The sequence below is a fragment of the Thrips palmi genome, unplaced genomic scaffold (genome assembly GCF_012932325.1).
Source record: "Thrips palmi isolate BJ-2018 unplaced genomic scaffold, TpBJ-2018v1 HiC_scaffold_17, whole genome shotgun sequence".
NCBI classification, from domain to species: Eukaryota; Metazoa; Arthropoda; class Insecta; order Thysanoptera; family Thripidae; genus Thrips; species Thrips palmi.
This window is the reverse complement of record NW_023144626.1, coordinates 72,686-95,658: the sequence shown is the minus strand read 5'-3', so window position 1 is coordinate 95,658 and position 22,973 is coordinate 72,686. Positions and strand designations below refer to the sequence as shown.

General features: G+C 53.1%; 2 protein-coding genes across 2 annotated transcripts; one reads left to right on the top strand and one right to left on the bottom strand.

Moving 5' to 3' along the window:
* Positions 1-2,462: 2,462 nt before the first annotated feature.
* Positions 2,463-11,996, top strand: LOC117643574. Its single transcript, XM_034382532.1, has 6 exons — positions 2,463-2,556; positions 7,958-8,050; positions 8,329-8,476; positions 9,487-9,620; positions 9,906-10,064; positions 10,797-11,996. Exons 1-6 carry the CDS (start codon positions 2,472-2,474, stop codon positions 10,964-10,966), a joined length of 789 nt encoding a protein of 262 aa, XP_034238423.1. The 5' UTR covers positions 2,463-2,471; the 3' UTR covers positions 10,967-11,996.
* Positions 11,997-12,207: 211 nt separating this feature from the next.
* On the bottom strand, positions 12,208-21,071 carry LOC117643573 (cell wall protein DAN4-like). The gene is made up of 6 exons (XM_034382531.1): positions 20,871-21,071; positions 16,934-17,029; positions 16,718-16,865; positions 16,059-16,192; positions 15,620-15,775; positions 12,208-14,378 (listed from the first exon to the last, which is right to left on the bottom strand). The coding sequence occupies exons 1-6, from the start codon at positions 20,950-20,952 to the stop codon at positions 12,718-12,720; spliced, it is 2,277 nt and encodes a 758-aa protein (XP_034238422.1). The 5' UTR covers positions 20,953-21,071; the 3' UTR covers positions 12,208-12,717.
* Positions 21,072-22,973: the final 1,902 nt, after the last annotated feature.

Below are 22,973 nucleotides of genomic sequence, written 5' to 3'. Positions count from 1 at the left end.
ACAGTATTTTGTGTGCTGATAACGAAAATCACTTCCATTCATACCCCAGACCTACATTTCACTCAAGATGGGCCCACAAGCTGCACATTTCGTCTACCTAAGCAAAGTCCAAAGTGCACAAACTAATTCGCGTCGCTCAGCCACACTACGCGCCCACACTAAACGGCGCGTACCCCTAGTTATGTATGCTCAAAATACTTCGTAAAGTTCGTAAAGCGTCTGGTTGTTTTCGTCTCTCTGTGTCTCTCATAACTAGAGACGCCCATGAGTGCGTGAGAGACAGAGCGACGAAAACGACTCTCCGAATCAGTCTGGTGCACGTGCACGGGCGAGCGGAAAGCTACGCACGCGGCACAACCTAGAGAGAGAGAGAGAGAGAGAGAGAGAGAGAGAGAGAGAGAGAGAGAGAGAGAGAGAGAGAGAGAGAGAGAGAGAGAGGCCGTGGCGGCGAGCGCGCATCTTCCTGGTGCATTTTCTGCCGGGCGCGTAGAGCGTGGCGAGCCTCACCGCGTGCCCAAGGACGCGGCGCCTCGGCCAGTGTGTCGACGCGGCGTGCAATGCGTGCAATGCGTGAGCACTGAGCTGCAGAAACTGCGGGCCGACCGCTTCTGGCGAATAATGACACCATGGCCCAGTGCCGAGAAAGCTTTGCATTCAAAAATGGAAGCCTTGAATTTATAACACTGAGAAGTTTTCTTCAGAAAAAAAGACGAATAACGCGAAAAGGTGTTTAAGTGTGTGTGTGTGTGGGGGGGGGGGGTGTAAGTCTCGTGACGGATTCTTGTTCCACATTCGGGACGACAAACGCCTGCAATATGCCGGGTAGGCAACCAGTGACACAACGGTGCGCGCCAACCCTATGGATGCCTACCCTCCAGGCGTTTGGACCTTTCAACTTCATTACAAACAGATTGTTGGCCTGTAAATTTTTGTTCCTGGTGCATACCTTAATCATATTTAGTTGAAAGAAGTGTAGAGGATAGTTCATCATTCATTCATCCATTCATTCATCCATTCATTCATTCATTCATTCATTCATTCATTCATTCATTCATTCATTCATTCATTCATTCATTCATTCATTCATTCATAAAACTGTGCCGCCTGTCCGTCTGTCTGTGTCTGCTTGTCGGTATGTCCGTCCGTCTGCAGTGGGACCCATGAGCCGCTAAATGCGCCCTAGTCCCATCCTTGTCCGCCCAGTGGAGTAACAGGCCGCTGGTCCGCTACTCCGCCGGCCGGCGCGTCCAGTGTGCTGCCAGTGCCGGTGCCGATGAGGTAACCGAGCGGGGCCGGCCTGCAGGGCCTGCAGCTCCACTCCGAACCGCGCCGCGTCGCTCCGTCTCTCTCGCACCTCTACGGACCAGCCCGTGAGTGCGAGAGAGACAGAGCTGCGAAGTCACCGTTCTGTCGAGCTGCTGGGCTGGGCAGGCAAGGACCTCTGTGGGGCGAGGGAGGGGAGGGGGGATGGAGGGAGGGAGAGAGAAAGAGAGAGAGCGAGAGCGAGCGAGCGAGAGAGCGAGAGAGAGAGAGAGACAGAGAGAGACAGAGAGAGAGACAGAGAGAGAGAGAGAGAGAGAGAGAGAGAGAGAGAGAGAGAGAGAGGTGTAGGGACGCAGGGAGGGGCCCAGACCCTCGCGGCTGCATGTCCTGGTGAGGGAGATGGAGATGGGTCCCGGGCCGAGTATGGTGAGGCGCTGAGGGGCGAAAGGTCCAGGATGGCGTTTGCAAAGGCAGCCGGGCGGGATGCGCCGAGTGGGCGTGTGGCGTTACAGTGTGCCACGCGGGGCACCGTCGGCAAGGCGCGAGGCATGGGTGGAGCAATCGCGGGACTTCGAGGCACGTGTTTTTGGTGAAACAAAAAATTGGGGCGAATCGTTTGAAGGCCCAGCTGGGTACAGGTTGTCGCAAGGCGAACGTGTTTTAGGTTGATTTTTTTGAGCGTTTGGGGAAAGGGGGGAAGAGGCGGGGGAGGGGCTGTAGAATAATGCATGTCTAGGCCTAGACCGCTCGAGTTTGAAAAGTCAAAAACGTGTCACGAAAAGAAATGCAAGTGCTTGACTAATTGAACAGGGCTGCACGAGGGCCGACTGGATGCAGAAAGCTAAGGCGCATATTTTGAAACCGTTACCCGTGAGGCCAGGGCAACAACCTCGCGGTCCTCTTGTTGTCGTGGTCAGAGGAAGGGCTAGAGCAGATTCAGGTTCCAGCGGTCGTCATTTCGAACGGTGCTTTCGAGGTTCGAGTTCGAGGCGGGCAGCCCACCTCCTCTTGGCGTCTGGCGGTGCGCGAGGCGCAGAGCGGTGGGGAGGTGGACCGCACTGCCGCGGCCGCCGCGACGGGGGTGGGGGCCTCCTCGCCTTGCAGTGCACCTCGCCGGCCGGCCCCCCTCCTGGCCGCCCCTGGGCTGGACGCGGCGCGGGCCGCCCTGCCCGAGGTCTGGCCGATGAGAGTCTCAGTGAGGTGCAGCCATGTGGTCCGTGCTGGGTGGAGTCCTGCTGGCCGTCGTCGCCCTCCCCGCGCCAGGGCGCGCCCAGGACGAGCAGCGGCCCCTGCGTGAGTACGATGACCCGCGAACCACCGCATAGCGAAAGTAAAGCTACTGGCCAGGGCTAGGCCTCCAGCCTCTTTGCCTAGCTAGCACTGTATTAGTTCACTTAGCTTTGCCTGGATAGATTGTCACATAAAGCTGAACCTATTAAGCTTGTACAGTACAGCTTAGCCGATAGACTTAAAATCGTACGAAGTATTTTGAGCAAACGTACACTACCTGACGAGCACTGCACGAGTACTCCCTGCCGAGCACTCCCTACCGAGCACTCCCTATCGAGCACACCCAACCCAGCACTCCCTGGTGAGCACTCACTGCCGAACATTCCCTGACGAGCACCCCCTTGATGAACACTCCCTGACGAGCACTCCCCGACGATCAATCCCTGGTCAGCACTCTCTAAAGAGCTCTCCCTGACGAGCACTCCCCGACGATCAATCCCTGGTCAGCACTCTCTAAAGAGCTCTCCCTGACGAGCACTCCCCGACGATCAATCCCTGGTCAGCACTCTCTAAAGAGCTCTCCCTGACGAGCACTCCCCGACGATCAATCCCTGGTCAGCACTCTCTAAAGAGCTCTCCCTGACGAGCACTCCCCGACGATCAATCCCTGGTCAGCACTCTCTAAAGAGCTCTCCCTGACGAGCACTCCCCGACGATCAATCCCTGGTCAGCACTCTCTAAAGAGCACTCCCTGACGAGCACTCCCCGACGATCAATCCCTGGTCAGCACTCTCTAAAGAGCTCTCCCTGACGAGCACTCCCCGACGATCAATCCCTGGTCAGCACTCTCTAAAGAGCTCTCCCTGACGAGCACTCCCCGACGATCAATCCCTGGTCAGCACTCTCTAAAGAGCTCTCCCTGACGAGCACTCCCCGACGATCAATCCCTGGTCAGCACTCTCTAAAGAGCACTCCCTGACGAGCACTCCCCGACGATCAATCCCTGGTCAGCACTCTCTAAAGAGCACTCCCTGACGAGCACTCCCCGACGATCAATCCCTGGTCAGCACTCTCTAAAGAGCACTCCCTGACGAGCACTCCCCGACGATCAATCCCTGGTCAGCACTCTCTAAAGAGCACTCCCTGACGAGCACTCCCGTCTCCCTGTCAGCACTTCTAAAGCTTCCCTGACGAGCACTCCCCGACGATCATCCGGTCAGCATCTCTAAAGAGCACTCCCTGACGAGCACTCCCCGACGATCAAACCCTGGCAGCACTCTCAAGACTCTCCCTGACGAGCATCCCAGATCAATCCCCGTCACACCTCTAAAGAGCTCTCCCTGACGAGCACTCCCCGAAGATCAATCCCTGGTCAGCACTCTCTAAAGAGCACTCCCTGACGAGCACTCTTGCCGAGCACTCTTTGCCGAGCACTCCCAGACGAGCACTCCCAACAGAGAACTTCCTGACGAGCACTCCGTGATGATCACTCCGGAGATCACTCCGATCCACCACGAGCAATCCCAGCAACCCCTCGAAAACCCGCATGCAACCGCGTCTGGACGCATAATTTGCGCCCCTCGACCTTTGGGAACCAGGGACCCGTCAGTCCACCACACCGTGCATTTCGTTGCGGCACGTCCCGGCGTTGCGTGGAGTTTGGGACGTGCCAAGTGTGAGCGCAGTGTGTTGAAAGGAAAACCGTCCGGTTTGGGTATTTGAAACGTGGACTGCAGGCTGCCAGCGTGAAGCGTGCCATTTTGGCGTTAGGTCAAACGGCCTGCTACTGTTTGGATAGGACATTTTTTTCCACTTCTGTCCCGCACGGCGGCTGGACAGTGTTGTTTAAGATTCGCTTGCTTACCAGCCATTCCGCAACGCCTAGGCCGCAAAGTGGCAAACATTTGCAAGACGCTGGCAGCAGTCGTGGGAGAGAGAGAGAGGGGAGGAATCGATGCCCCCTTCGGAAAGAAGCCTATCTGACCATTTCCGGGAGACCTAGCCTATCTTATCGTTACCGTGTGAAAACGCCGATATCGCCCTTGAAAGGTTCTTAGAACGCACTTATTGTTTCTGTACAAATATTGTGCGAGATGTCACAGTTTTATGTGGCGATGACTCTTTCGTACAAAGTTGTTTGTGAGGAAAACGTACAGTTTTACATGTTTATCGTGCGTAAAGTTCTTTACAAACACTGTAACGTCTCGTAAAAATATTGTTAGTACAGTTAGTGTGTGTTCGTCATATTTGAACGTCAACACATCCGTTAAGACATTCCAAACATTCCTTTTACTTGCTATCCAGGAATGTCACATCTCGTTCGTTTGAACGGAAATCGTGTCACGTTCGTTCCAACATGATGCCACATTCGTATGAATTCACATGGATCTGACTCGGCGAAACCTCGGCCAAAAGACGCCTGAAATCACTTTCATACAAATGAGATCCACTCGGAAACGGCATCACTGTTTTTCAATGAGTGTGACATCGTATTCGCTTGAAAGTGAATTGTGTCACGTTCGTTTGAATATGATGAATATGAACGCAACACAATTCACATTCTAACGAACGCGACAACACATTCGTTGAAAACCAAGGAAGATAGGCTAGTTCTCTCGGCAACGTTCAGATGGGGAGAACATCGTAAAAAGAATAAAAAACCAAATACTTGTCAGCAGTGCGGAAACAGAAAACAGGCCTCTGCAATTACTCTTTATAATTTTTGGCTTGAGAATGGCCCGGCGTCATAATCGGTTTCTGCACGCACCAACGTGTGGACACCAAGGCCGGCGTTGTAGAGCAGTTGGGGTCGGAAAGTCACCTGTTTCACGCGGAATCCCAGCTGTCCCGGGGGGGAGGGGGGGGACGTTATGTGGGGGAAGCGGCTGACTTCAATAGAGCGTCGGTTGGGGTGCGCACGGAGCACTCAAAAAAGGCCTACGAAGCATCTGAACTACGAAGAAAATAAAGGCATTTTAGAATTGCTTCGTATTGTGAATGAAATGCTTCCTAGTACGAGGGATTTGGCTTCATAATACGAAGCATCTCTTCGTAGATTTTACGAAGCCTTCATTTTTTTTCACTGTAAATGTCTTACGGTGAAAGGCTGCCCCAACATAATATGGTGGAGATTTTCTCCATAATACCAATGAAATTCGTCAAAATATCTATAAGGTAGTGAATTCTCCATGGTATGTTATGAACTCAGCTGCACCACCCTAATATTGAACATTTCAACCATAATATGGAGAATCTTCACAGCCGAACATTTAGAGTGTTTGTGTTACGATGCGATGTTTCGTAAACTTATTTCTGTGAGAGGAGTGCCGGTATTACAAGAAGTATCTAAAAAGCCCATAAAAGGAATTCAATTTTGAACGTCCATTACTCGTAAATGATACGCGTTGCGAGCGTCATGCAAGGCAATTTGTTTCGGAAGTTTAATTTTAAAACAAAATTGGTTTAGTGTACCCACCGTAACGTTCTCCTTGACAGATTAGTGCGTACTCTACAAATCAAAGAGTGTACATAGTATGCTCTAACTGGAGCATGCCTGCAAGCACGCTCTAGCTAGCGCATGCCTGCCAAGCATGCACTAACTAGTGCATACATGCCATGTACACGCTTCCTGATGCAGAAAACTCCCTATCCCTTATGCAGTAAATGTATGCTTCAGTTAGCGTGTACATGGCATGTATGCACTAGTTAGTGCATGCTTGGCAGGCATGCGCTAGCTAGAGCGTGCTTGCAGGCATGCTCCAGTTAGAGCATACCATGTACACTCTTTGATTTGTAGAGTACAGCTGAATTCGGAATCAAAGTTAAGGAAGCTCTTCCTGTTGCGATCGGACACTTGCACTCTTAAAACCTTACGAACCATAATTTTAGGCCTTTCAAAGAAAGGTAGCATGTCATAACATAGTATTTTGAGCATATATAAGCTTACAAAGAAAGTTCTTCGTAATTTATGAACTATTTCTTAGTATAACAAACTTACATATGCTCAAAATACTTTGTAAGGTTCGTGGCAACCAGCTTTTAGGTCGCGGATTTTCGTTTGCAGCTCTCGAATCCAGCCTATCGAACAAAGTTGACCGCGACAGCAAACAAAGCATTTTTCCCGTGCGTGCGCCGGCCGGGCTTCCGCGGCTCAGGTCGGGCCCTCGACACTGGACAAGGCCGAGGACGCGGACCGCGGTCTGCGACACCGTAATGTCGCCTGGGAGCCGAGCTCGCAGACGGATTCCGAGAGTCGCTTTCGTCGCTCTGTCTCTCCTGCACTCGTGGGGTGACTTGTAGAGGTGGGAGAGAGAATGAGTGAGGAAAGCTACTCTCGGATCCGTGTCCTGGCGGCCTGGGGCACGGCGTCCGGCAAGGGGACCTTCTTGTGCAGGCGCTGCGTGCGTCCTGGCGCGCGAAAGTTATCTCAGTAATGACACCCTCGGCAAGGCTGCGTGTGCCCCCCCCCCCGCTCGTGTATCTTTTTATGGCTCAGCCCCAAGGGCGGGCCACCTTTGAAGGGCGTAAGCGCGCAGGCTGAAGGCGACTTTGCGGCAGTTGTTCCGGTCTCTTGCTGACAACAGAGATGGACATCACTGCTATTCCTGTGGCCTGTTCCCGCTAATAAGCTAAATGAGCAGCTTGCCTGATCTCCCCCCTTCCTTGCCCATCCTCACCCAATTATTGCTGACCTAGTGTGGCTGTTTGTTTAACAATGGACCGAACTGGGCAGAACTGGACTGAACAGGGCGCCAAATTAGCCTGGTGACTTAAACGCGGGACGATTACTGAAGTCTCTCAAAATGTACTCACAGGGAGTTACGCTTCATTTGGAATTACTTGACTTGAAACAGCTTGGACCATGAATGATCCTCCGCTTTTCGGGTCCATACGAGTGTTGACTGTTCTCCATCACAGCTCGCAAGTCAGCGGAAAGAGATAAAAGAATAACACTACCCGATAAAAAATAAAATGATGACCGACAACTTGTTCTTGTCATCCTTCCCGGCCTTCGCAAGCCCTTTCGCCCTTTCGCGAAACAATAAAAGTAGGCCGAGGGCGTTATTCGCACAGAGCGTTTGGGGGGAGGGGGGTCTAATTAAATCTGTCCGTAGTGGTCACAGCACTGGAAAGAGAGGGGGGGGGGAGAAGAGGTCCGAAATCAGGGGGCAATAACGGCGTTGATAATGATTCGGTGAGCAAACAGCAGGGTAGAATTGTGGACTAGTTGCAAAACCATTCCCGCTTTTTGCGAATGCTCAGCTCGTCATCCAACAACAGGTTTTGTTGGAGATGTGTGCGTGTGTCTGTGTGTGTGTGTGTTTATTCTTTTATGAGTGCTATGTGGCTGTGCATGCTCCTGTGTACGTGCGCGTGACAGCGTGTGTGTGTGTGTGCGTGCGTGTGTGTCCTCGTCGTTGTTTGGCCCACATTGTACACGGCGCACCGCGTGGCTCTGTTCCAGCCGACTACTTCAAGTCATGCATTCGCGGCCAGCCGGACTTTGACCGCTGCGTTATGGACGCCCTCAACCAGCTCAACCACCTCTTCCCAACCGGTGAGTAAAAGTAACAGTCCCATATCCTTCAAGGTCAAAGGAGGCGAGGAGACGGACTGAGGGAGTGGGCTGAAACCGTTTTGCCTCGTTCCGAAGCCATATTCTAAAGGAATTGTGCTAGATAAGTATAAATCGGTTGGTCCCTGGGCCACCCTGACCCTTCCGAACTGGTCCCCCGATCGTGTCTGTCGAAATGGATGTTTGGTGGGTTGGGTTTCCACTTCATCGCCATAGTCACCGGTCGAATAACCCAGCCCCCCCCCCCCCCGCTTTTGCAGGCGTCCCGGAGTACAACGTGCCGCCATTCGACCCCTTCTTTGCCAAGGAGATCATCCAGAAGCGCGGCAGCGGCTCGCTGCACTACAAGCTCACCCTCAGAGACGTGACCGAGTCCGGCTGGACCCGCTCCAAGGTCATCAAATTCAAGTAAGGTTAGGGGGAGCGTAGCACGTGCGGCACGCATGGGTGGGTCCAGGGGGTTTGGGGAGGGGAGGAGGAGGTGGGGGAGGAGGAGGAGGAGGGGGAGGAGGAAGGAGGAGTAGGAGGAGGAGGAGGAGAAGGAGGAGGAGGAGGAGAAGGAGGAGGAGGAGAAGGAGGAGGAGGAGGAGAAGGAGGAGTAGGAGGAGGAGGAGGAGAAGGAGGAGGAGGAGGAGGAGGAGGAGGAGGAGGAGGAGAAGGAGGAGGAGGAGGAGAAGGAGGAGGAGGAGAAGAAGGAGGAGGAGGAGGAGGAGGAGGAGGAGGAGGAGGAGGAGGAGCACAAGGAGGAGGAGGAGCACAAGGAGGAGCAGGAGGAGCAGCACTTTTTGCCTATTTTTGGCTCAAAACCTTGCGAAGAATGTGTTCGCATTACAAACCATTTGGTTTGCAGCTTGTGAAGAGTTTGGCTTGATTGTATTACGAACTGATATTCCGCAATTTTGCGAACAATGTGTTTGCAAAGGGTTCGCAATACAAACAGGTTGTTCGCAAATTGCGAAGCGCTTGTTCGCAAGCTGCGAGCGAACTACTAGTGCCTGGTGAACGTCAAGCGAATTGGACGAATACTGCAAATCAAAGTACTATGATGCCGCTTTGCACATCGATAGTTGGGTTTGATTTGCAATACAGATGCGTTCTTTCCATTGTGAACAAGTCAGGTTCGTTGCAAGCTTACAAACACATCGGTTCGGAAGGTTTTAATAGTGAGGGGCAAAGTGTTTGGATTTTGTCTAACCTTTCAGACGTCTATCTAGGGATTTAGGGTCTCTCTCTCTCTCTCTCTCTCTCTCTCTCTCTCTCTCTCTCTCTGGATCCGCGCTTGCCATGACGCAATATCGCGAGGGGCCGACTCGAGCCGATAACAGTGCCAAACAGTTTTTAGCACCGCTAGTAGCGGTTTGGTGGAACGGCGTTGTGCAGTAACACTACAGTAACAGTGTGTGTGTGTGTTGCTGCAGGAGCGACCCGCGCAACTACCGCATCCGCTACACCCAGTGGTGGCCGGAGAAGTACCTGGCCGGCGAGTACGAGTTCGACGGCAACATGATCCAGCTGCCCATCGACAACAAGGGCCAGTTCAACCTCACCCTGTGTAAGTCACCAAAATGCACACTATCATGTTTTTGGTACCAATTTCCGCAGTTTTTTTTTGTGCAAATGATTTTTTTTTTCAATTTTACACGCGATTTTTCACAAAAACGGGTGGAACGTGCAGTTTTATGCGTGAAAATCGCATGGAAACTTCATTTACACAAAGGGCTGTAACCTCGTGCAAAATTATTCATAACGTTTCTCGGTTTTAGAAAGTGCGCCCGGGAAAACACCCCTTACGAAAAAGAGAGTAACCTGTTTTTTTATTTGCTCCTTCTGCGAATAGACAACTTCACGCAGACGACGACGGTGACCCGAAGACCCGTGCTGGACAACGCCGGAGTCTTCGTCCGCTGGGCCCCCATGAAGGTCCAGATCAACGTGCTCAACTCGGGCGATATGGCGCTACACATCAGCCACCTCCTGGGCGGCCGAGTCATCATGGGTCAGTAGTCACAGAGCACTAGTGCGTCGTTGGTTCACGCTTGAAACCTTACAAAGTATTATGAAAATTACAAAATTTTCTCTTTGGTTTACGAAACACTAGTTTGAAAATTTCAAAGTATTTCGAGTATTAGCGTATGTAGGATGCTCAAAATACTTTGTTATGACAAAATTCCTCACTACGTGAAGCCTGAAACAGTTTGTAAGATTTTGAGAGTATTCAATTCTCAGTTCCCTCCGCTTTTTTTCTAGAGCACTTCTTTTGACCTTGCGTCGAATGCAGGGCTTAAAGTGTCGTTAGTCCCGCCTTGAATAGCAAGTGCCTTTCTCCGTTGCCTCGCTGGCTGGAACGCACGGACGCGCACACACACAGGCGCACGCTTGCCAGCGAGGCACCGAGGCGCTCGCACCGTTCAATGGCTTGTATCACACTGCACACCGATTCCAAGAGTCGTTTTCGTCGCTGTGTCTCTCTCGCACCTATACGGGACGCTCCATGAGTGCGAGAGAGGCAGAGCGTCGAGAACGACTCTCGGAATCAGTCTGCTGCTCCGATATCACTGCCTGGCCGCTCGGCGGGCGGTGCGGCGCGGTGCGGCGCGGTGCGTCGTCGGGCCGCGGGGCGTGGATGTAGGTCAGCAGCCGTTGCACCACCGCGATGCGCGCAGCATCAGCCTGCCAGGCCACCGTCCGAAAACGAAATAATTAAAACCCCTTTCTGTCGGCATTCCAGAGAACATTTTGGACCGGATCATCAACGCGGCGTGGCGGCCCGGCTTCCTCGTCCTCAGGTCCACCATCAACGACCTGGTGGGCACCGCCTTCACCAAGATCTTCAACGACGGATTCGTGGGCTTCGACCTCGACAGGATTCTGCCACCCGCGGTTCAGAATGCTGTCTAGAGACCGCCACCAGTGCCCACCCTGGTAAAACTGACACGCTTAGTGCGCGTTTACAATGACGCTTGGAGACTTTTCGCTTCGATTCAAGCGAAAAGAAGAAATTCTCCCTTGCATTTAGATAGGCGGGAGAGGGGCGGTTCAGTGTACTACACTGGAAGCCAAGCGCAGCAACCACTACGCTTTGGAAAGGGCTAAAGTACGTGTCAGTTCTACCAGTGAGCGGCGCCCCTTTCGACTGTGATCTACCGAACAAAAAGGCGTTGTCATTATTCCATTTTACTCTGTTTCTCGTCCGAAAGTGGGACGAGAACGCCGGTGAGGTTTCATCTTTATCCATTTATGTGTTCATTCATGACGTGTGAGAAGGTTCTCGAAAGCCCAGACGGCTGATTTATTGTGTATAATTTGTTGTTTTCTTGTATACTGTGTATATACTTCTGAAGCTCATTGTCACCTGATTCGAAGCTCAACTTGTGAAGACTGACGATGATTTGTTCGTAGAATATTGATAAAACGAATTTAGAATGTAAGGGAACGCCTGAAAGCAATAGACCGTTATGTGTCGCATGTTACACCAGGCCCCTGCGCACACGCAAAATGCTAATGGACATTTGGTGCGAAAGTATTGACGTAGTTGTGATCAAATTCGCTCATAAATTAAGTACAATAGTATAAAGACTTCCAATACGTAAAAAATAATACTTAAATTTTGTATGAAATTGTACAAAGCTAACAGATGTTCGAATGTGTCAATACTTTTCAACAATGAAAGTACGTAAACATTAAGTGTGCAGCGCAACCCACGGGGCCTGCCTGTCAGATGGGTTGCCTACCGTCAGGCGCCCAATGCGCTATGCCACGCGCTCTGCCCAAGGGGAAATTAATAACTCCATCCAAATTTGAACACCAAAATTCATCAAACTTGTAAAATTAAAATTCATCGAATTTTGACTGAAATTCATCAAATTTCGACTAAAATTCATCAAATTTCGACTGAAATTCATCAAATGTCGACTGAAATTCACCAAATTTCGACTGAAATTCATCAAATTTCGACTGAAATTCATCAAATTTCGACTGAAATTCATCAAACTTCGACTGAAATTCATCGAATTTTAACTCAAATTCATTGGATTTGTACACCGAAATTCACAGTGATTTCCTCTTGGCGCTGCCTCCGAGTGTGCTTCTTTGTCTCACGTGTTTTCCGCCAGGGACCTGAAAGAAATACACTGACTCGGTTAGATTTATAAATGTGTATTTATTGCTTAACTCGTGCTTCCACATAGAACTACATAACGTCTTCTATGACGGGGGAATATGGCACTTGGGGAGTCTCGTCCGGCCACCTCTCAACATCAGGTATCACATTACTAACTTACACGCTCCAATTCTTAACCGCTATGTAAAAACAGTCTAAAATGTGAGACTAGAAATAACGTCTTTCGCTTCATACCGATTCTCATGTTTGGCATGGGGAGGCAAAGCACCGTTCTGAAGATGACCCCTCCTCTCACGTTTGCACGATCGCACACTCACACACGGACAATGTACACACGCTCACACGCACGCGCGCACACACACACACACACACACACACACACACACACACGAAGAATGGGAGCGCTCCGGTAGTGGCGAGGCCGACAGCACCTGGAAGTGCACCGAGTGGAACCCACCGACTGCACAGCGAGGCACTGCAATGCGTTGCACTTGCTCACGCGCATGGCCGTCCAGGCCGTCTAGGCCGTCTAGGCCGTCCCAGGCGACAGCGTGGTCGGCTCGTCCACCCTGGTCGTCGTCGTGGTGGGGTCGCCCCTCCACGCCTCCAGAAGCACCTCGGCCGCTTCCGCGAGGATGTCCTTGGCCACTTCACCGACGGCCTGCCCGAGCGCGGCCAGCGACAGGCTGGCGTCCGCTGGGTCCGTGGCGTTGGCCGCGACCAAGAAGGCCGAGTCAACGGAGGCGGTGTCGACGGAGGCCGTGTCGGAAGCCACGTTGACGGAGGCCCTGTCCACGGAGGCCGCGTTGACGGAGGCCGCGTTGACGGAGGCCGCGTTGACGGAGGCCGCGTCGACGGAGGCCGTGTCCACGGAGGCCGTGCCTACGGGGGCCGTGCCCACGGGGGCCGTGCCCACGGGGGCCGTGTCCACGGGGGCCGTGCCCACGGGGGCCGTGCCCACGGGGGCCGTGCCCACGGAGGCCGTATCCAAGGAAGTCTCGTCCGCCGCGCCGCGAAGGTCACGGTTCAGAGCGAGCTGGTCGTCGTCCTCGTCGGCTCCCGTGGGGATGTTGTTGTCGCCCTCCGTCGTGTCCTCCAGCGCGTCTTGCGGCGTTGCGGTGTTGGACGCGGCCTCGGCGGCGTCCGACAACTCCACCACGAGGTGCTTCGTGTCCCCGAGATCCTCTTGAGGCGGTGTGGCGGTGCTGGACGCGGCTTTGGCGACGTCCAACTCCACCACGACGTACTCCGTGCGCTTCTCCTGGCCCTTGTGAACGAACACGACGTCCTCCACCGGCGGGGCGCTCGTTGGCGGTGACGGTGGCGACGGGCTGCTGCTGGCGACCAGCGTGAAGGCCGTGTCCAAGGACACGATGTCCCCGTCGTGTGCGTCGCCGGGGTCGGGTTCCACGGACTGCGCCGTGGAGGCGTCGTCAGCCTCCTTGCCGCTGACGGTGTCCTCGCCTTGCGCTGCACTGTCCACCTCCACCACTGCCACGACGGCGTCCACCTGTTCCCCTAACCTAACATCATCCGATTCGGAATGTGCTTCGTAGGCAACGCCCAGATCCTGGTCCTGGTTCTGAACCTGGTCACTTAAGACATCCCTGGGACCTCCCTCAGCTTCTTCAAGTGGTGCACCATCTTCTCGCAGCAGCGTGGAAGTCGAGGAGGATGTAGTAGTTGTGGTGGTGGTGGTAGGGAAGGTCGTTTGAATGACTGTTGGGGTGGTCGTTGGGGTGGTCGTTTGGGTGGTAGCTGTAGAGGTCGTAGTTGTTGGGGTGGTCGTAGGGGTAGTCGTTGGGGCAGATGCTGCAGTGGGCTCTGTGGTGGTTGTTGTGACGGGTGTGGCAGTGGTCGTCGTCTCAGGGGTGGGGATGGTTGTTGGAGAAGGAGTGGTCGTAGGGGGCGGCGTGGTGGTCGTGGTGGTCGTCGTCGAGGTGGTGGACGTCGTCGGCGGCCTGGTCCACTCGAGGGGCGGGTACTCGTCGGCCTCGTTGTCGTCCATGGGCACTTCCAGCAGGTGCAGCGGCAGCACTCCAGCCGGGAACAAGTGGCGGTACGGGATGTTCATCATGAGGCGGTTGATGCGCTCGCGGAAGATCTCGGCAAAGCCGCGCTGCACGGCGTCCTGGAACGACGCCCACGACTCCTCGGCCTGCTCGTTCAGCAAGCGGCTAGTCGCCTGGCCTAGAATAACGCAAGGGGAAAATGACCGTGAATTTCAGTGCGCGAATCGAATGGATTTCAGTTGACTTTCGACGAACTTTGGGGCAAAAACTACTGAATTTTGAGAGAAATTTCGATTATTTTCAATGAAACTCAGTGAATTTTTAATGCAAATCTTTGGTTGGTGTACAAATTGGGCTGAAGTTATTATCCCTTGGAATAGCGTTAAAAGAATGACTTCGGTCACGTTTTCGGTGTAAGAAGAGGACGGCAAAAGTGGCCAGGAGACTGAAATTGCCACCCCAGGGTCCCAAGGTTTGAGCGACTTTTCAAATGTGTCCAAATTGGCACCGCTTTGCAGACATAGATTTTTCACGACAAGAAACACCAAAAATGTAAACAAATATCACAGGTTGGGATAGTAAATAAATCAATTATCAAACATCAACAGCGATAGAAAGGTCTAAAACGACAATTTGGTATTTTTTAAGTTTAATCACTTTTTTATTCACCATCCAAATCTGTGACCTGTGTTGACGTAGTTTTCTCGTCGGGACGAGTTTACTTTAAGAAGCAATGTCAGTTTGAACCACTTTAAAAATTCTTGGCTTTTATCCTTTCAAGTTCCAGTTCGAGAGGGTGAAAAATGGGCAAAAGGCAACCCTGTACCACTGTAAGTGGGCAAAAAGCAACACATTGCCCCGCAAGTAGGCAAAACGTGCTACTTTGCCCCTCCCACCAATTCTGGATGGATGCCACTCTGTAAACCTTACAAACTACTTCATGCCTTACAAAGAAAAGCTTTTTATAACAAAGTATTTTGAACATACATAAGCTCGCTTCGTAACATAGGAACTACAACAAAGTAAATAAGTTTTGTACTATGTATTCTCAAAATACTTTGTGAGCGTGGCCCTCCTAGGGTGCCTTGCAAGGGAAAATAACTGCAGCCAAATTTGTACACCGAAATTCATCAAACATGTAAAATTCACTGTAATTCATAAAAAATCATCGAAATTTGACTGAAATTCATCGAAATTTGACTGAAATTCATCGAAATTTGACTGAAATTCATCGAAATTTGACTGAAATTCATCGAAATGTGACTGAAATTCATCAAAATTCGACTGAAATGCATCGAAACATGACTTGAAATTCATCGAAATTTGACTGAAGTTCATCGAAATACGACTGAAATTCATTGCATTTGTACACCTAAATTCACAGTAATTTCCCCTGGTGCCTTGACGCCGGCTACTCACTGTACAGAGACGGCTCGCCCTCGGGCGCGGAGAAACGGAACGACCCCCTGCTGGGCCGCATGGTCCATCGCAGGCTGGCCACCCGGAAGTGGAGGGCGTCGTCGGACACCCGGCGGACGAGGTGGCCCTTGACGAGGAAGACGTTCTCGACGTCGGCTGCGAGCACGGAGCACAGGTTGTTGTTCCGGCCGTTCATTTGTACACACAGGGGGTCGAAGTGAGGCTTTCAGGAATTCCAAAATAATTGCAGCGTAGTGACGTGCGGCGCGCAGCATGCAAAAGCGGCGCAATCCCCGCCATTTATGAAGTGCCTGCCCGCGTGACCGCGACGCGCCGCGAAGGCAGAGACACGTTCCCGGCGAATTCACTTCGTTCTCCGGTTGGATAAAAGTGATAAAACCGGGGAAACGTTATCTATACTGTTTTACGGGCTACTTACTCAGGTTGTACTGGCAAGTGCCGTCGCCGGATAGGGCGAGGAACAAGAAGCGGCCGTCCATGTGGTACCGCGCCCGGAAGTTGAGACTGGGAACCCTCATGGTGATCTCCAGCGTCAGCTCCTGGAGGTCGCTCCTGGGAAAAGGGCGACGTCAGTAGGGTGGGCCAACCGGCCACTTCACTTCCACTCAACAGAGACCTTTCGTAAAGCAAGGCCATTTCGAACAAAAGTGAATTCACTTGTAAAATTCAAGTAAGTGAATTTACTTGAAACATTCAAGTAAGTGAATTTACTCGAAAAATTCAAGTAAGTGAATTTACTTGAAACATTTAAGCAAGTAAATTTACTTGAAACATGCAAGTAAGTGAATTTACTTGAAACATGCAAGTAAGTGAATTTACTCGAAACATTCTAGCAAGTAAATTTACTTGAAACATTGGAATAAGTGAATTTACTTGAAACATTCAAGAAAGTGAATTTACTTGAAATAGTCATTTACGTGAATGTTCTGGAAACATTCAAGTACGTGACTTTGATTAAAACAATAAAGGGAGTAAATTTACTAGAAACAGTCAAGCACGTTCACTTGTTTCCAATAAGTAGGCAGTAGGGCATCTTTGTTGTAGAAATCACCGTTGGGGAAGTGATGTGTCCCTTACCGGACGCCGGTGACGACGTAGTCCCTGAAGCCCTCCATGGTGACGTTGGTCATCCTGAGGTTGACGCGGAACTTGCCGCTAGCCTCACTGAAGTGGATCTCGTCGGCAGACAGCGGGTCGATCGGCCGCACTCCGAGCTCCGGGATGCCTGGCAGAAACATGCCATTGCATTTGCTGCGATAATATTCCTCGGTCGGAACATGGAATTAGACTTACCGTCCACGAAGAGGGGCCGCAGCCCCTGGGCCGTCGTGGCCACGCAGTCGTCCCAGACCCTGGCACGGTGCCGGCACGTGTGGAAGTAGGGGCTACCTGGAAGCAGCATCATTTCAAATCAAAACACGGTCGCGTATGGCCATTTTATTGGGACGGAAACTGGCTCATCAAAGTGCGGAGAAGCTACGAGTAGCGTGTGAGAATTTCCAGTATAGGCCACGAGTGAACCCAGCGGGAAAAGAAGGAAGCCAAAAAATTCCGTTGCCGTCGTCCCAGCAACAGGGATCTATCCAGGCCTGCAAGCTGCCTCTCATGTGCCATTTTGCAGCACGAAAAAAGAAAGACTTTGTGAGGTGTTTAATTTTGTCCGACTGGCTGAATTCGATAGCTTGCTATCAAAAATCCGGTACCCACAACCAAAATCTGGTTGCGTCGACCAACCACTTGCCCGACATCCCGACAGCAATTTGCAGCTTAGTTATCCTCTTACAAAGGGTCATTCGAGGCTACCAGCTTTTTTGGTCGTGGGTATACCTGATTTTCGATTGCAGCTACGCTCTGAAAACTGCACGAACTATTTAAGCCTTACGAAGTGAAGTAGCTTCATATCACAAAGTATTATTGAGCATACGTAAGCTTACAAAGAAAAATGTCAGTAGCTCACGAACTTTTTCTTCGTATCACAGACTAAAAATTTTCTACCTGAAATATGCTCAAAATACTTTTCGTAAGGTTTTGAGCATGTGTCGCGCATTCACTCTATCGGACAAATTCATTCACCACTTCAAAGGTTTTTTTTATTTTTTCGTGTGTATTTACAGCAGTGGTTTGCGGGAAGCACTGCCTGGGAGACGGGCACTTTGTCGCGGCTAAACGGACCGGCACTGCGGGCTCTGCCTGGGCTCTGCCTGCTCACTGCACAGTGGGCCAGGAGACCGGTGTAGCGGCCAAAACTCTAGACGTGTTTTGAGCTCCAGAGTCGCTAAATGGGACTTGAAACGCTCGTGTGACCCCGCCGATGGATTGCTCTCCAAACGAGGAATCCATTGGTGGGGTCACACGTTCCTTTTGAGTCCTATTTAGTGACTGTGGAAGCTCAAAACGCGTCTCGAGTTTTGGCCGCTGCGCCGGTCTTCTGGCCCACTGCGGGCAGGTGCGGGTGGCGTGCCCAAGGCGTGCCATGCCGCTGCACTGTCATTGAACGGCAAGTGACGGGAATTTTCAAGTAGCGTTCTTGTTATGTCGACGCGGTCATCACGGAGTGCACAATGGGTTGCCTCTGGGCGCAGCGCGCAGCCGCCGCGGCTCGCTGCGAAGGTGATAATCAGTGTCAAGGTCGCGCGCTCAGGGGGCGAAGTAGCACGGGTGGCCCGTCAAGATGGCGGCGCGGAACAATGAGCCTCCCATACTACTCTAATGTTTCAGCCAAACAATGTCACAATGTGCTTTGATCGAACAGGCGAAAACACCGCTTGCGTTTCCGCGTCCCACTGCTAATGAAACGTGTATCTTATCCGAGCGCCTCCACGCAGAGCGACGCAGAGCTTGAAGGTGACCACAAGCCGTCCGTCCGACAACCGCAACCCGACGGTGGACCAGCCCTCGAGACCGGCTGGCGGCCGCGCCGTCAAACGACGCGAACTCCGTCAGCCTCGAAGCCGCGGACATGAACAAAAAATTCGATACGATCTCAATCATGCTCCTCTGACGGCGTTCTTCTCACGGCCCATCCAAGGCATCGCGGGCGGTCTGCTTTTCCCACCAGCTGTCTTCTCCGCGAGCCACACTCCCGACGCTCTGTCTCTCTCGCACCCCTACGGAGAGCTCCACGAGAGGGACAGAGACAGAGCGACGGAACGACTCTCCTGACTCGCTCGGCTGCCGGCAGCGTCATTAGAGGCGGATTTTTCGTGCCGCGACACCAGCAGACTCATTCCGAGAGCCGTTTTCGTCGCTCCGTCTCCCTCGCACTCATGGGGCGTCCCGTGCTGGGGGCGAGAGAGACAGAGCGACGAAAACTTCTCTCGGGATCGGTTTACAGGCACACAGTAAATGTCTTACGGTGAAAGGCTGCACCAACATATTATGGTGGAGATTTTCTCCATAATACCAACGAAATCCGTCAAAATCTCTATAAGGTACAGTGGATTCTCAATGGTATGTTACGAAGTCAGCTGCACCACCATAATATGGAACATTTTCACCATAATATGGAGAATCTTCACTGTAGAACATTTAGAGTGCAGACACAGGGCAGAAGGTGCAGCGGCGCATACAAAGCGCGCCATCCCAATATATAGCGCCGCATATCGGTCCTGCATGGGAATGAGCGCCTGTGTCGACACAGGAAGCACTCCTGCACATACTCCTTCACATACAGAGAGAGAGAGAGAGAGAGAGAGAGAGAGAGAGAGAGAGAGAGAGAGAGAGAGAGAGAGAGAGAGAGAGAGAGAGAGAGAGAGAGAGAGAGAAGGGAGGGAGAGAGGGACGGAGGGAGCAGATGAGTGCAGTGAGGAGACAGAGGGAGAAGAAGACAAGGCAGGAATGCACCGAGGGGGGGAGTAGGGGAGAGGGGGAGGCAGGCGTACAAACAGGCACTACCGTGCACATGCTGCCCTGCGTGCGTGCGCGTACGCCGACGAGAAGGCTGCTCACAACGTCTTCATTTCGACGTCACAAGCATTTCAACGTTTTCTTGAATAACAATTCGTTTTCCTCAAAGACGTGTGCGCGCGCGCGCGTGCGCGAATCCGAAAGGTGCGAGACTCACGAGACCAGTTTGCTAAACAGGCCTCATCCTCATTGTTAAAAATAATAAGAAATAAACAATACAAATTTGAAAGAGGTTGCCAAGCGGTGTGTGAGTGTGTGTGTGAGTGTGTGTGAGTGTGTGTGTGTGTGTACTTGGCGCGTGGTTTTCACTTTCGTGGACGCAAAGTATGCAAATCAGCGCCGCCGAAACACGTCTCGATGCCGCAGGGGTCATCCGACCGACGTGATTGGACAATTTGTCACGAAAGACCCCCGAAGAAGATCCCCCGGTATGTTTTGCCCCCCTCCCCGGCCCCTCCCCGCCCCCTCCCCTTTTGGACCCTCCCCTCCCCTCTTTTGGCGGTCGGTGCACGACATGGCGCGTTCGCCTTCAACCAACACAAAAGTTGTCACGTTCGCGGCGCACTTTCGTTGACTTTCCTGTCCGTGGCAATTATTTCTCATAACTCGCTGCGGCAAGGCCACACGTGCGTTAACAATAGCGCACGGCGCGGCCGCGGCGGCGGGCCGTGCGGACGCGACGATGAATGGGGAATAAAGTCTGCCGAAACGGCACATCGCGCCTCTGAGACTAAATTTAGCAATTTGGCACTTCCCTCGGGCAGCGCGTCCAGCACGTCCAGCGGCCACGCCCACCCCGCCGTGACAGCGGCGCTTTCTGGCGCTAATCGCGTGGCGTGGCGACCTCCGCATCCCCCGGCCACTTTACGCCGCGGCGCCACTGTAGCAAGTAAAGATCCAGGGGGAGGGGAGGGGGCAAAAGGACAATTGATCCCCCTCCAGCGCCCTAGATAGCCACCTGAAAGGTAGGCAAAATGTAAGTAAGAGTAAGCTCCTGTAAGTAAGTGAAAGAAAAGTACTACTTTGTTTCCGCCCTCCCTCCCTCAGGCTGCCTCTGGATGAGCCACTGCACTGCAAATCCGTGATGATTGTGACAAAAAGTCAGAGACACCTGCGGATCTTTTCCAATAATCCCGGCTCTCGACTCGACAAACGCCAAGAACTCGGTTCACCAAGGCAGACATGACAGGTGCCATGCTGCAGACTGATTCCGAGAACCGTTTTCGTCGCTCTGTCTCTCTCGCATCTACACGGGACGCCTCTTGAGTGCGAGAGAGACAGAGCGACGAAAACGACTCTCGGCACGAGTGCCGTGCTCACTCACCCTTCTGCCACGGTGCGGCCGCGGCCAGGGCCGGCGCCGACAGCAGCGCGACGACGGTGATCCACAGGGCGGACATGTCCATGGCGGCCGTCTCGGCCTTCTCGTCGGTCGGGGGGATCGGGCAGGGCCTCGGCCAGGGCGCCACGCTCACATTTTCCCCGCGTCAGGACGCCGCCGATGACGGACGCGGTCTGCCGGCCGCGCTGCCTCGCAAGGTTAGACTGCCGGCACACCACGGCACACACCGCCATGCCGTCCGGAGACACTCTACCGCGCTGCCGCCACCGCGCGCCGCTGTGTGTGTGTGCTTGCGTGTGTGTGTGCGTGCGTACGAGCGCGCTCACGCGTCGGCGTGCGAGCGAGCTGGGAACACTCGGAGGCTCGCTGAAAATAACGTCAGTGTGATCCGACGCTGTTGGGGTTGTCAGAGGCGGATCCAGGGGCGGCCGTAGAGTTGGGCAAAGTCGGGCAAAGTTGCACCTTTTTGCCCACTGACAAGGGTAAAGTGTTGCTTTTAATTGTCAAGAGGTCAGGGAGGAATGGGGGGTAATTTCCGGTTATTTCTCTCCCCCTCTCTCTCTCTCTCTCTCTCTCTCTCTCCCCCTCATTCTGGATCCACGCTTGGGGGTTGTCCGGGAAGTCCAGGGGGAGGGTGCGAGGTGGTGGCGTATGGCGGCGTTGTTTTGCTGGCGTCCGTCTCCGCTTGGCCACAGCGACGTCGCCGCGTCCCACACACACATGCATAAACATGAGATCGAAAAATGTCAACGGGCACGTCGCGTCGCTAGACAATAACCACAGTGGTACTCCCAAGCGCGCCAAGCGCCGAAAAGGCCCGGCGAAGCGAAGCACAGTGGGCCAGAGGACCGGTGGAGGCGGCCAAAACTCTGGACGCGGTTTGAGCTGCAGAGTCGCTAAATGGGACTCGAACCGAAAGTGTGACCCCTCCAATGGATTCCTCGATCGGAGAGCAATCCGTTGGTGGGGTCACACGTTCGGTTCGAGTCCTGCTTAGCGACTCTAGCTCAAAACGCGCCCAGAGTTTCGGCCGCCTCCGCCGGTCTTCTGGCCCACTGTGCGAAGCGCCGCGGAACCGTCGCGAATACAGTCGGAATACATTATCCGCGCGTCGCACGGCGAGGGGGTGGCGGAGCACGCCGAGGTTCAGCTTGCTTGGGATTGACTGGACGTCTTCGCTGCGGTGCGTGAAGGCGTCGCTGTGCACGTGTAAGTGCCGAGCATAGAGTTGCCGCTTGTCACCGCGTACTGGGGCAGAGAAGAAATGAGTTGACAAGCCGCTCTTTACTTTTAAGTACTGCGAGATAGGACTGGACTGCAGACTGAGAGTCGTTCCCGTCGCTCAGTCTCTCTCGCACCTATCCTGAGCGCCCCATGAGTGTGAGAGAGACAGAGCGATGGAAACGATTATCGGAATCAGTCTGCTGTTGAAGCTTTCACGTGGACCTGTGCCGTGGTGCTGATAATATGCCACCACGGCTATAGGGTTGCCACCCTGGACTGCAGACTCGCCGGGCCTCTGCACCATGGCTGAGACTGCGGCGCTGTTGTCGACGGCAGTCCCTGGCGGCGCTTCTCACAGTGGGCCAGAAGACCGGTGGAGGAGGCCAAAACTCCAGACGCGTGTTGAGCTCCAGAGTCGCTAAATTGGACTCGAACCGAAAGGGTGACCACACCAAAGGACTGCGTTCTGAACAAGAAATCCATTGGTGGGGTCACACGTTGGGTTCGAGTCCTGTAAAGCGACTCTGGAGCTCAAAACGCGTCTAGAGTTTTGGTCGCCTCCACCGGTCTTCTGGCCCACTGTGCGTTCCGGCCTAGCCCAGCCGCACTCGAGAGACTCTGCGTGGGGTATTGGCAATCACTCTTGCGGTGGCGCACTCCGCTGGACTAGCAGTGTACTGACGGCGAATTCCCGTGAGAACAACGTGAGCGTGACAATACTCCACGCGCTCCCATCCGGCCGGTAAAAATGACGCGCGATGCGGAGTATCGTCGTCCCAAGATGCCCCTCCCCCTCGCGCAGACAGTCTAGCAGTCTCCGAGAGTGGTTTTCGTCGCTCTGTCTCGCACTCGCGGGGCACC

Excerpts from the sequence above, each read along its gene's own strand:
- LOC117643574 (XM_034382532.1), top strand. The coding sequence starts at position 2,472 with ATGTGGTCCGTGCTGGGTGGAGTCCTGCTGGCCGTCGTCGCCCTCCCC. Across the intron at positions 8,477-9,486 it reads TCCAAGGTCATCAAATTCAA|GAGCGACCCGCGCAACTACC; the intron begins GTAAGGTTAGGG and ends GTGTTGCTGCAG. Across the intron at positions 9,621-9,905 it reads CCAGTTCAACCTCACCCTGT|ACAACTTCACGCAGACGACG; the intron begins GTAAGTCACCAA and ends TTCTGCGAATAG.
- LOC117643573 (XM_034382531.1), bottom strand. The coding sequence starts at position 20,952 with ATGGACATGTCCGCCCTGTGGATCACCGTCGTCGCGCTGCTGTCGGCG. Across the intron at positions 17,030-20,870 it reads GGCCGCACCGTGGCAGAAGG|GTAGCCCCTACTTCCACACG; the intron begins GTGAGTGAGCAC and ends TGCTGCTTCCAG. Across the intron at positions 15,776-16,058 it reads CACTTGCCAGTACAACCTGA|CCGACGTCGAGAACGTCTTC; the intron begins GTAAGTAGCCCG and ends CCGTGCTCGCAG.